At 33.6% G+C, this 13,978-nt stretch overlaps 2 protein-coding genes across 3 annotated transcripts; one reads left to right on the top strand and one right to left on the bottom strand.

The window, feature by feature from the left end:
* Positions 1 to 1,317: 1,317 nt before the first annotated feature.
* Positions 1,318 to 4,249, top strand: LOC121262941 (pentatricopeptide repeat-containing protein At1g01970). 2 transcript variants are annotated; one of them, XM_041165659.1, is made up of 3 exons: positions 1,320 to 1,516; positions 2,067 to 2,348; positions 3,261 to 4,249. In XM_041165659.1, the coding sequence occupies exons 2-3, from the start codon at positions 2,178 to 2,180 to the stop codon at positions 4,050 to 4,052; spliced, it is 963 nt and encodes a 320-aa protein (XP_041021593.1). In that variant the 5' UTR covers positions 1,320 to 1,516; positions 2,067 to 2,177; the 3' UTR covers positions 4,053 to 4,249. The 2 variants fall into 2 exon arrangements, with proteins under 2 accessions (XP_041021586.1, XP_041021593.1); XM_041165652.1 differs by having other exon boundaries at positions 1,318 to 2,348.
* A 1,178-nt stretch (positions 4,250 to 5,427) lies between these two features.
* Positions 5,428 to 8,707, bottom strand: LOC121262955 (LOB domain-containing protein 18). The gene is made up of 2 exons (XM_041165672.1): positions 8,049 to 8,707; positions 5,428 to 6,006 (listed from the first exon to the last, which is right to left on the bottom strand). Exons 1-2 carry the CDS (start codon positions 8,379 to 8,381, stop codon positions 5,623 to 5,625), a joined length of 717 nt encoding a protein of 238 aa, XP_041021606.1. The 5' UTR covers positions 8,382 to 8,707; the 3' UTR covers positions 5,428 to 5,622.
* Positions 8,708 to 13,978: the final 5,271 nt, after the last annotated feature.

Here is a 13,978-nt window from a genome sequence, read left to right on the forward strand (position 1 = left end):
TTCAAAAGAACTTTTACAATATATCACACATATTTATTAACACGATAAAATTTTATTTTTATATATTTTAATTTTAAATTTTTTTAATAAACTAAGTCTTATTATATCAATAAAATTAAGGATGTATTTTGTACACTTGCTTTTAAATATAAATTTTCATCTTTGTTTCCCTTGTTTTAAACTTCAACAAAGGCAAATTTGTAGGCAAATATCATTTTTCTTATTATTTTAGAAAAAATCTTATTTACAAACTGAGATAAAGTAGGCAAATTGTTAAAATTGTAAGAGTTCATTCATAAGAAAAATTCACATATTTAAATTTGATAAATTAAATCGTAACATATCAATAACTTCGATGACATGTTCTCCACAATAAATTTGTTAATTAGTTGGAAATTTTTTCAATATTGCCTCGAGGACAGCCGTTTGTAGTTGAGCCTTGGGTTGTATTGATTCTTTATAGCCCATTTTCTCAACGTGCAATATAATATTCATGGCACTTTTATGAGTCACGACTAACGAATTTAAAAATAAGAAAGAAAGAAGGTCACATCAAATATCATTCGGAAATTTGAAATTGTGATTCAAAAACTTATATTGAAGGTCCATTTGGATTGGTCAACCTAAGATTTTTCGACTTTATTTGTTATGGCATACATAAAAGATTAATATTAGAGAGAAGTTTTTGTAATATTGCACATTTTACACTCACTGCATGGTTATTTCTGGTTGATTATTCTCAACATTCACTTGGAGAGATGTGTGGTCTAGATGATGCCACATCATATATGCAAAATAGATGCTATCAATAGTGGCTTTTATCTATAACGGAATTTCTCAATTCATCTCATATAATCATTATAATTTTTTTAAATTTTTACATAAAATAAAATAAAAAATTAGACTTTTTTAAATCTCAAAATAAAAATAATATTAAAAAAATATATTCTAATAATATTTTATTCAACTTTCATCTCAATTTAACATATCTTATTTTATCACAAACAATACTATATGGCATGATAAGATCGGATTGGATAAGGTCCAAGATACCCAAACATCATCTCTTTTTTTTTTTTTTTTTTTCTATTTTTGGAGGGAATTTGATTTTAACGTCAACTTTCAGTTGAAACCATACCCATTCGTTTGTCTCGAAGCTTGCCTCGTATCTAATTTTTATCTACAATTTCAACTTTGAACATCTAGAAAAAAAAATAACAAATGAAATTTTTATAAAGTAATATTATTTTTAAGTTATTTTATAAAAACATATTTTATTTAAAAGATAATCGTGTAAATAATTGTGTAATTATCGTTTTTTCTTACAATTTTATAATATTCGATAAATAAATGGAAACCAACGCTCGGTGCGCGGTGTGCTCTCTCTCTCGCCCAAAATCCCATATGCATTACTTTCTTCTTCCTACCACTGCCAAACAACATAAACCGCAGGTTTGTCTCCTCGTATCCCCCACTTCTCTTGCTGAGGCAGTGAATCCTCCAGTTGGTCATCCGGGTAAGATTCAATTTCCCAAAGGGTTTTACCATATAAATCTTGAACATTTTCCTGCTTTTCCTGGATAAGAGAATTGTTTTGTAATCCTCTCCGATTTCTTCGCTATCCTTATCCATTTAGTTAGTTATACAGATTCCTTCTTGTTATTTACGTTTGAACCTGAGATCAGAGATACGAATTATTATCGGTCTCTTCGAATCCATTGATACCCTTTTTTTCCTTGAACCGCAGATACGCTTATGTATCGTCTTCAATAATCTTTTGTTATAGTTTTGTTTCGAGTTCCAAATTGAGGGATTTCCCAATTCATTGTTCAAAACATTAAAGTTCATTCATGTTATGATATATGTTTTCTGCGTTTTGATATCTCAGTATGCTCATGGGCACCTATGCTTGTAACATGCTCATTTATCCCCACTCGACTTATCCATTAACGAATGATTGTAGGAAAACTATTTACTCTCCATTGGTAAACTTTATTTTAAAAACTCCCAGAAATATTGGCTTTGGTAAACTCCGTTGTCGATTGATTGCTCCGGATGTGGAACAGATAGAAAAAACAGTAATTGATCAAATAGAGAAACCAAGGTTTAAGTGGGTAGAGATAGGACGTAACATCCCAGAAGCCCAAAAAAAGGCCATAGCTGAACTCCCTCCTAAGATGACCAAACGATGTAAGGCCCTGATGAGGCAGATTATCTGCTTCACTCCTCAGAAAGGAAGTTTTTCTGATTTGTTGGCGGCTTGGGTGAGGATTATGAAGCCTCGGAGAGCTGACTGGCTTACGGTTCTTAAAGAATTGAGAACAATGGATCATCCACTTTATCTAAAGGTACTTGTCATTTTTATCTTTATTTTTTACTTTCATGTCTTTATTAATTCGATTAACTCATGCCTCATCGTACAACTGTACAAGTTGCACTTTTTATTATTGATTTCATTAACTAAAACCTGATTGGGACTTGCACAAGGTCTATAAGGAGGGAGTGAGAATAGTTTAAATTAGCTATTGTAGGGTGTTTAGTGCCTTCTTGATGACCATAAAGCTATAAAATTCCAAATGAACTTTGTAGATTTCACAGAGAGAGAGAGAGAGAGAGAGAGAGAGAGAGAGAGAGAGAGAGAGAGAGAGAGAGAGAGAGAGACTTGCACCTTTGAAGGCTCTTGATCTCGCGACCGAGATCCTTACCAGCATCTAGTAGAAAGCTCTAAATGGCTCCTGATTGGTCTTTGCCAAATTGTTTGTGTGTGAATAGAATGTCGTAGAGAAAGGATATGTGCATCACACCTATCAACTAAAATCAACTTTATCTTCAGTACAAATAATGTTTTGAATGATCTACATCACTTGCTGAGATTAATGCCCCTGGGAGGTTATTGGTGCAGAAAAAGTGTGGCACGGTGGGGATTATATTTAGTGTTGAGGTCCATTGACATAAGGGATATTTCTGGTGCAGACTTGTAATAAATGGGTACTTTTCTTTGAACAGGAAGGTAAGCACATTGTTCTTAATAAGTTTATAAGGAAAAAGAGTATTGGCACGTCCCTGTACCAAACATATCTTTTTTTTTTCTTTTTCATTTTTTCTGTCAGATGAGTTTGCATATCTTCTTGCATATCTAAAATCCCAGTTTTCTTTAGTTAATTGCCCTGATAGATGTTCAGTGCATTCAAATGAAGCATTTTTTGACTTCTTAAAACTTGCAACCTGAAGTGAATTCATCGGTTTGGCACGCTTCCTAGGTTGCAGAACTTGCCCTCCTAGAAGAATCGTTTGAAGCCAATATTCGTGACTATACTAAAATAATTCATGCTTATGGGAAGCAAAACCAACTTCAAGATGCTGAAAGGACCCTGTCAGCCATGAAGAGTAAAGGCTTTACCTGTGACCAGGTAACTCTTACAACCATGATTCACATGTACAGCAAAGCTGGCAATCTTGTGCTAGCTGAAGACACTTTTGAACAACTAAAGCTGCTAGGACAACCTTTGGATAAGAGATCGTATGGCTCAATGATCATGGCCTACATCCGAGCCGGAATGCCCAAGCAGGGAGAGATTTTACTTACCGAAATGGATGCCCAAGAAGTATATGCAGGAAGTGAGGTTTACAAGGCACTGTTGAGAGCATACTCCATGATTGGTGATTCTGAAGGAGCTCAAAGAGTGTTTGATGCAATTCAGTGCGCTGGTCTACCCCCTGATGTTAAGCTGTGCGGGCTCCTTATAACTGCTTATGGAATGGCAGGTCAAAGTCAAAAGGCACGCTTTGCATTTGAAAATATGAGGAGGGCTGGTATTGAACCAAGTGATAAATGTATAGCGTTGCTGTTGGCTGCATTTGAAAAGGAAAATAGGCTTAATAAAGCATTGGAGTTTCTGGTAAGTTTAGAGAGAGATGGCATAATGCTTGGTAAAGAAGCTTCAGAAATACTAGCTAGATGGTTCCGGAGACTAGGGGTAGTAGAAGAAGTGGGGCTTGTTTTGCGAGAATATGCAGTAGGTCAAGCCAATTTCAAAGTTCCCTCTTCCTAGATTACAATCTTTTGGTCTAGTGTATATGTGCTCCTTTCAGTTTCCAAGAATGTTGAAGTGGTAAGAATATTATTCAGCTTTTATTTCCTTCCATCCTCTACTTATAAAAAAAAGTTCCTTCCACCATCATTGTAGCTGGAGTGTCCTTGGAGGAATATAAAGGAGGCTATAAGTTATAACCTCTACCTTCCCTCTTATTGGCTGACATATATATAGCATCTGTATTGGAGCTGCATCATAGAGATCGGTTTATAATCCGGTGGTTTTCACTTTTGACTTGATCTTAGTGTCAAACGATAGTACTTGTATCGTTGGCTCCTTGTCCTTGGCTTTTTGCCCATTCTGAGAGTAAGGATGTTTTGGATAATAAAACACTTTTAATTTATTTTATCTGATTATTATAATTTTTTCAAACTTTAAAATAAAATATGATAAAAATTTTAACTTTTTTAAATCTCAAAATAAAAATATGATTAAAAAATTATATTTTAATAATATTTTAATATTAAAAAATTTTACAAGTACAAATGTACAGATGAATTTATTCTCGTGTGATTTGCGCTTCTCTTTTCTCATATTTTTTGTCCTCTATTTGCTAGATAATAGGGTCTTGGTGGTAATCATAAGAATACAAACCTCAAAAGCCCAGGGCCCAGAAAAAAGGAGACGCGATTCATCAGTCGCCCAATTTTGAGTGATATAGGGCCCGTTAAGGCACAACTCGTACGTGCCAACTGGGGATTTTTTGCGAAATGTACGGACTTTCTGTACAAGGGACACGGGCCCTGTTGCTCTTTGGAAAACTTACCAAGAAAGTAGCAGCTAGCCTTAAAAATTCTATTCACAATAACTCATGTAAAATATATTTCTTTATAAAATAAAAATCATTTTAATGGATTTTGTGTTTTTATTTTTATTTTTCATTTTGTTACGGTAATCTTCTAGACGTAGATAATACTGTTCACAACTCTAAAATATTTTTAATTATTTTCTCTCTTCTTTGCAAATTCAATCGTAGTTAGAATAAGTATTTGAAAAAAATATTTAAATAATATAGAGAAAAAATAGATAAGCTGATTATATATGACTTATTGTAAATATCAATATGTAAAATAGAAAAATTAAATTTTGATGATGTATTTGAAAGATAGGATAAATGAACCATTATAAATGCTCTAGATAAGTTGGAAACATTAGCAAAAAAATCAGAATAATTTTGTGGTGCTGGAGGTAAAAGTTTTAAGTTATGAAGGTTTATCAAGATCCCAATTTTGTTAATTCGAGCCATAATATTTCTACTTCCTCAGCGTGAATGTGTTTGTGAACTCGTGATTTCTGTTTTTTCAAATTATTATAGAAATAAACAGAATGCAAATACGTAAATTAACTAAATTGAATTTCTCTAAGTAGTTAAAATAAAAGTAATATTATAGCTCAGTACTAAAATTACGTGCCCAATATAACGTGAAAACCAAGCTCGATCTGATGATCTCTTCCTAGCATAAGGTGGTCATGAAGCACCAATCAAGGGATCGAGTGCTTGTAATTAATAAGGTCATGATCATGAGTCTCATTTGGAGAGAGATGGTGATGGTGAAGGAGTTGAGCACGGCACTGTCCCGGGTGGTGGAGACCCATGTCTATGGAGGAGTTCGCGCGCCATTAATGCTTGGAGGTGATCAGTACTGCCACTAGCAGATAATGAACCACTGCCTCCTAATTGGCGTGGATCCATAGGTCGCTGTTGCATGACCCATGAGGGTTGCACCATGGGATCAAAAAGCGATGATAAATCGTACGTAACAGGCATGGAGGAAGCTGAAGGGAGATCGGCGATGGAAAGTGGTGGCGGTGCAATCATCGTTGGTTGTTGATGAGGCGGCAGCGGCGATGGTAGCTCCAATGTTGCAAGGTGGGCTTGTAAGTAGGAGAGTTCTGCTTGTAAATTCACCACCTGCTTAAAACAATTTAGCAAAAAGATCGAGAAAGATACAAGAATCATCACTCCCATTACTTATAAACTGATCATGATACAGCACGTTTATATACGTTTCCTTGACAATTAGAAACAATTACATTTTTCAAGTAATGTTTTATGCAAGAGATAGCTAGACTACTGATGAATATTGCAACCAGCTGCTAGCTAGCTAGCTAGATATATACAATTAAACTAATTCCTTAGTTGGAGAAAGAAGACAAATTATAAAGCTCATGAGTCAAGCATAATTAACGTCCATTAATTCAAGTCGATTAAACTATATATTATACAAAACTTGAAGATTCAATATTCCTTTGTTTATACTAAAATGGTACTTGAAATATGCGCATAAGAACATGGCGTTGCGAGCAAATAAAGGTTTCTTATGACATATATATATATATATATATATATATGGGGATAGTGATAGACCAATAACATTAATTTTTTTTTTAATCTCCATAATTGTTCTTGGGAGAGGCAAAACGGACGCTAGTAATTGATCTCGGATCTAGTAATTTATATTTTATGCCATATTACGAGTTTTTTTTTTTTTTTTTTGATACGTGCACGTTTAGATAATTTCTATCCGTATATATTCGAGCATTTAAAATTTTGCATATGATCTAAACATTCAGTAGTAGACCTCCATTGGCCAAAAATATATAGTGCAAATATTTTAGCTAGTGCTGGTGTGGTATATTCGTGAAAAGGATGTTTTTAAGGCCTAGTTTGCGTAGGTATTGTCAAAATAATTCATTACTATTTATTATTAATTTTCACATACTTTTCATTATTATTTAATATTATATTATTACTTTTTTATTATTATTCATAAAATATCTAAAAATATTTCACTGTCTAAACGCAACCTTAGAATTGTGAACAATAATATATAATATACGTATGTTAAACAAATCTACATTCTCACCACCCTGAGTTTACGGGGATATTTAATAAAACACCATTTCTGACTATTCATGAAACCATATATAGTTTTCTCCGTCTTTTATATGTTTGGATATCTACAAGCAGCTGGTTTGGACTGTTGGAAAGTAAAGTGGATGGTTTCATGAAAACGAAACGGAAGAACTGAAAAGGACAAAAAGAAATAAAGATGTTCCCACTCTTTTCTTTTCGAGAAAATTATAATTAATGAAAAGAAGAAATGAAACTTTGAATCTTATCCTTCACTAAAAGCTTAACTACTTTAATTAATCCAAGGAGCAACGACCCGACCATTTCCTTAATAACTGCTAGCAAGCTAGGATAACTATTTGCACAGGAAAATGGTACCCTTTAGGCTATGCTACTGTGGTAAACGCCGATCCGCACCATTTGTAGAGTAATTAAAGAGACCTAGCTTGTTTTCTTTTTTCATGGCAGTTAGAAATACCTTCTTGATTTCAGTAGAGCACAGAAAAGTATACTAATGCCTTCTTAAGCAGTGCTACCCCATGCATGTCCCGCACTTTTCTTAATTGGTTTCCTTTTAATTGTTTAAACCGAAGTTTCTTTCTCATTAAGGCCACTGAACAGAGCTTCCTATCCTTTACATGACACCTTTCCTTTATATCTGGTATCGCCACCCTTAGTAGAAAAGTAAGGCTCCATTTCTGTTTTGTTTCTACTACTTTGGTTTGAACAGGAAAATGGTGCTTCACTGCTAGCTCTTTAAAAAAAATCATGAGTATTAACGCTACCAATTCAAGAAAAATGAGGGACCTTAAAATTAATTTTTAAAAAAGAACTCGGGTTCATGTAGGTGTTTTATAAGTTAAAAAAAAAAAGAAATTAAAATCCCACGATGACTATCTTAAATCAATTACTTCTTTTAATTGTATATTTCTTCTATATATATATATATAAACACTTACAAAGATTAACTTGCAATAATTAATTAAGCTTGTATAATGTATAAGCAATAGAAGAAAAAGAAAAAGAATACTAATTTGTCATACCAAAAACCCCAAGATGACAATCCTTATTGATCGAGAGAATATGGAGTAGTGTCTCACCTGTTGTTGAAGAGCGAAGATGTGAGCAACACAGCCGTATACCGGATCTCTAAGCCGAGCCTGTGCCTCATAACATATTGTTACCACCGCATCGAGCCTCTTATGCACCGGAATATGCAAAAGAAGCTTGGAAACGTTGCTAGCTCCAAACACCTTGTGCACGGCTGCGAAATGGGCTGCCCCTTGCTCCGAGTCAAAGTAAGGCGCAAATATACAGCCGGGAACACACTTCCTCCGCAAAAACTTGCACGCCCCGCATGGCCCTCCGCCGCCACCGCTGCTGCTGCTTCCTCCGCCACCACTTCCACCACTACTACTAGGGTTTGCACTCATTTGTTCTTTTTTTTTTTCTGGGTGGAAGGAGGGACGGGGGATTTTCTCTCTTTCCTTTTATATCTCTTTCTTGGGAATATATGATGTAGGACTATCATACATAATTAGGGTTCGTGGGCTTGAAGATATAAGAAGAGGAGGAGGAGGAGGAGGATGAAGAAGAAGAGGAGGAGGAGGTGGAGTTTTAGAATTTGGTGGGTATGGTTTTCTGGCTAGTTTTTAAATGGGTGATATAAAAAAGGATAAATAAGAAGTCTTTAAAGCCACGCGAGAGAGCAAAGCCTTAACCCCCACATTTAGCCGCTTGCGTGAAGCAAACATGCGATAAGCCCTTTGTTATTGTTCTCAACTGCTTTCTTTTTTCCTTTATCTTCCTTCCTCTCGTGAATTTATTCAACAAAACATGAAGTTCCTCTATCCCTTTCTATATCTGATATATATTCTTAAAACTCTCTCAAGCTCTGCATACATATATATGTAGAAATATTGGAGTTTGGTTTTAGCTATGTTCATTTTCTCGCGTTTTGCAAACAGAAAGAATTTGATATATTTTAGAAGTTGAAAACGTGTCAATGGGACATGTCCATATCTGCTAGCTAGGGTACTGCGTGTTTTAAGCAGCGTGGAGGGCAAAAGACGCCAACGTCTCTTCTCTCTCTCTGTCTCTCAACGTTGAAAATGACTCTGCTTTCCTTTTCATTTTCTTTTTTACATGAAAAGCTAATGGGTTCCAATACAGAAAAAGCCATAGCGAAGCTGATGGGTTTTCAAAAGGACGTGATTGCCCACTGGATTTTCTCAAGTTTATTCTATTAATCTGTGTTAAACTACATTTGGTAACTGGCTAATATTGAAATCCAATTTCAAGTGTCTAATCCGGCAATCAGGAGGCCTTTTTCTCAGTTTTTGATAGACACGTAAATTTCTGTCATTCTATATATTATAACACAATGCTGTCAAGCAACAGGCACTAGCTAGCCAGCCTGCGCCCAGTAGAAAGTTCGGAACTGAAGCCGTGCGTGCGTGCGTCTAATATAATTAGTGTCAATTTCTCACCAAATAAATAAATAATAACTTTAGTGGTGTCATTTTTCAAATGTGCAAGTCTTCTTTATCTGCAAGGTATAATAATTCTTCATCGGGACTGGAGCCATCCCATTACTCTTAAAATTCCCATTTGGGAATATTAAATTATTTTATTTTTATTTTATTCATAAAAACAGCCTATAAATTCAATTATTGATTTTATTTCATAATTCATTTTTTAATTTAAGGAGAATATTATATAGTCAAGATTTACTAGTAGACAAAGAAGAGACTGGCAATTTTGGCAATGAGATGAAATAATTTAAAAATATTAAATTGAAATTACTTCTCAATTCGCCTTTTATCATTCCATTCCATTCCATTCAGTGCCTAATAGTTGCCTATAATTAGTAAACTAGGCGAGGTAATGAAGGTCAAACTCCAAAGATTGGCATTCAAATCCCCAGTACGAGAAATCCAAATGAGCGCCACGTGTGAGTCGGTGACTACGAACGTAACGGCCGGGTAAAAGGGTGAGCTCATTCACAAAGGGGACCCACGCGCCGTTCATTTGAAAAGAAAGCAAGTAACGTCTCTGTTCCTTCTCGTTTCCCAATTTTCTTTAGAGAAAAATCTGATGCAATAATTTTTTTCTATTTACAAAAAAAATGAATTTATATAAAATTTTAATAATATATAAAATTAAAATTAGACTCAGTAACAGTTCGTAACGGCGCGTCACCGCGCCGTCCGGCTCTTGTCCAATTCATGGGTTGTGAGGAGGAAAGCAATGACAGAAGCTACATCCCAGCAGTAAACCGACACGTGTCATAATTTAATGCTGACGTACCGCTTTGATGATCGGTTGCTTACGATGTAACAGTTTCATGCATTCCCTTCGTCTGCATACGCTGCATACTTAATTAATTAGAGCAATTTGCTTTACCCGACAAATGTATTGGTTTGTTAAAAATTAAATAAAATATTAATATTATTTTATAATTTAAAAAAATTAAATTATTTATTATATTTTATATAAAAATTTAAAAATATTTTAATAATGAGATAAAATAAATTGAGATACTTTTTAATTCTATCTTGACCTTATTGAATCTCATTCCCAACAAAAATAAAATTAGATCACTTGTTACTGCATTACAAGAAAATTGTTTATTTGTGATCAGTTAATTTTAACGAAATGACTATTTACAGTTAAAATGAGTTTGTTTTGATCACAAATAATTTTTTCGCCGCAATTAAATAGCTACAAAAACTTATTTTTCTTGTAGTGCCGACTGAAAGGCTAACACTGAAAATTTTTTTTATGACAATAATTATTAAAATAAACGTTTGATCTTTGAATTCAGAAAATAATTAAAATAATAATAATAATTTTGCTGAAAACTATGCAACTATGTGTTATGGGTTGTTCGAAGCAACTAAACAAGAGCAGTACTTTGCAATCAGATTGCAAATAACAAAAAATAAATAAAAAAATTCACCCGTAAAGCCAATTAATTCTTTTGCATAACTCATAGATGGGTTGTTGGCATAATGATATTGTTGTTTCAAACAAGGTACGTAAAAGAATGGTCCAATTATTTAAGTTTCAACAGGAACAAATCCTATATATACAACAGATATATATATATATATATATATATAATATTAATCAAAATGGTTTATATATTTAAGCTAGCTAGCTACTTGTATTGCAACAGTACACGCATGCTTAATCAGTACTACTCTTACTCTTTTTTTTTTTGAAATATTTAAGCTGTAGACTTATTATGAAAAAAATATATATTTAGGTTTTCTAGCTCTTACAACATGATCATCAATATAGTCGATCGCCTCGTGACTGGAATTTACAAAAGGGTCCACGAGCTCCCCGCTCGTGTGGTCAATGCATAGAAATCGATCTCACAATTGTATAAGCATATATATATATATATATATATATATATATATATATATATATATATATATATATCTCGTTGCATGCTTTGAAAAATATTTAGTTGAAAGAATGTGTTTTAAATTAATGCATGTCACCCGAACATACGGCAAGGAAGCTGCTAAGTGTTGTCTAAGGTACTTTATAAGGAAAATATAAATAAATGAGTCAAAGAATGAGTTTGGACCAAACTAATTATCACGAATTCTTCGAGATACATCTATATAGCTAACACGTTAAAAAGTCATGTTAGTCAAAGAATCTACGGATCTATAATGTTTAATTAATCAATATATTTAAGGTATTAGTAATTAATTTGTATGCCAACATCGAAATCTAAAAGAATTTCCCTTATTAGCATTCAGTAATCCAACTGTAATCCACGATGAACCTATAATTTTCTAGTGAGGTGGCCCCGGCCTTCGCCAATTATAAACTTCCAACATCACTTCTTTTAGTAAGGGAAATTCTTGGCCCCGATTACCCAAATCTCCTGTATATACTATGACTTTCTCGCAAATTATAAATAATAATAATAATAATAATAATAATAAATAAACAGAAAAATTAATCCAACATGTACAAGACCATGCAGGAGTACTATTACCATCAAGAGTAATTAGAAACGACTCATCATATGGTTCAAATGTACAATAATTAATTATTTTGGTCCGTTCTTGCAGGGTCGGGTTCAAAACTTCAAATCCCCCTTCAATAATCAATTTTTTTAAGGTCTTTTTAGGCCTGTTTATATGAGTTTTATGGAATTTAAATTGGTTGATATTGTAATAAAGATTTTCTTCTGCTACAAGTGAGGATTCTTTAATAAAATGTCAGACGTGCTGCCGGAAAAAAAAAATCAAATTTCTTAAGGGGAATATGTAAAATTATTTATAAGCATGAATAATCCCGGACAGTTCCTTCAACAACTCGGAGCTAATTAATTCGGAACATCGGAGTACTGATCATTAATATTAATGTTCTTAATTTATTTCTTGCTTGTCGAAGCACCGTACGTACTCTAATTGACAAAGTCACAAAACTCTTGCACTCTTCGAAATACACGTACGGTTGGCAGCCTTAATTGGTTTGGTCTTGAATATTAATTGTCCCGGCCGAGAACTGAAAAGCCGATCGAAAGCGATTCTTCTTGATATCTATGTATGCATACGGCCGGATATTGCACGTGGCATCCACAAAGAAGCCTGCAGATCGACATGGGTTCTGAGCGTTGGGCCTTCGTTTACACCCTGGTCAAACTTAATTACCAAGTGATCAAGGCCTGGTCCATGCATTGAGGTCAATTTTGACGTTGGACGTACAGCCAACTTGTGTTCATGTAGTAGTTGGCCATTTCATGTATATATTAAGTATAGATACGCAAGCTAGCTCCAATTTTGTAAAGAGGAGATCGTGCATTTTGGAATTGATCATCGAGTCCTTAAAAAGGGATTTAATTATGGATTCCTTTTCGTCCAAAAAAAGTACAAAAGATAAAGATATATAAATAATTAACAAAAAATAACCATAAATTATATAAGTGGTTGTTTTTAGTAGTACTGGTGCCAAAGACTAATCAATGCATGGTACAACCCAACAAATGTTCCAAATACGAGGCCGCGCCTAACAGCTCCGTAAGCAGAACCTTTGATTAAAGAAAGGCTTTTTTTTCCCTCTAAACAATGTAAAACAGCATCTAACTTTTTTTAGAAATTAAGAAAAGTTCTACATATATACCTGATTTTTTTAGAGAAAACATGCATGTTATAAGTACTACTATGAATTAAAGATAAGCCATGCATGTACATGATCATGTGATCTTTAATAAATTGACCAAAAGAAAAAAGAATGACCCTCTTTTTTATATGTTTTTTGGGGCGTGGGGTTGCTGCATGGGGCTGGCCGGGAGAGGGAGGAGACAATATTATATAGGAAGAAAAATGTACAATTATATAGACTAATTCCGTTGAACATATAATATATGCAATAAGTATCGATTAATGTGCATTAACAGAGTGATTTCATGGGAGTCAAGTTACTAATTAATAATTAATGGGCAATGTGGATTTTCCAAATAAGTAGGTTTTAGACAGCTTGATAATATATGGATTAAAACACAGTGATGCCTCGTCATGCAGGCAAAGAAAATCGATCGAGGACTGGGCGGATTTGATCAATTCCTTGGATTGAGGCTCATATATTATATCGGTATATATAATACCGATAATTTATGCACAATATATTCAAGAGAGCACTTAATTAAACGCACTTCATCAGTTGTAATTAATTAGTAGCTAGCTAGCTTATATGTTTGGCATATCGTACAAGTGTGACTAATTAAAACATAATGCGGATTTGTGACTATATAATGTGGATTTATTTATTCGCAGATGAGATGAGTTAAAATAAAAATTGAAAGTTGAATAAAATATTATTAGAATATATTTTTTTAGTATTATTTTTGTTTTAGAATTTAAAAAAGTTGAATTGTTTATTTTATTTTGTGTGAAAATTTGAAAAAATTATAATAATTAGATGAGATGAAATAAAATAAAATAATGATGATTGCGAAAACAAATGAGGCCCAATCCATCTTTTTGCCGTACTGATGACA

Source organism: Juglans microcarpa x Juglans regia, chromosome 1D (genome assembly GCF_004785595.1).
Source record: "Juglans microcarpa x Juglans regia isolate MS1-56 chromosome 1D, Jm3101_v1.0, whole genome shotgun sequence".
NCBI lineage: Eukaryota > Viridiplantae > Streptophyta > Magnoliopsida > Fagales > Juglandaceae > Juglans > Juglans microcarpa x Juglans regia.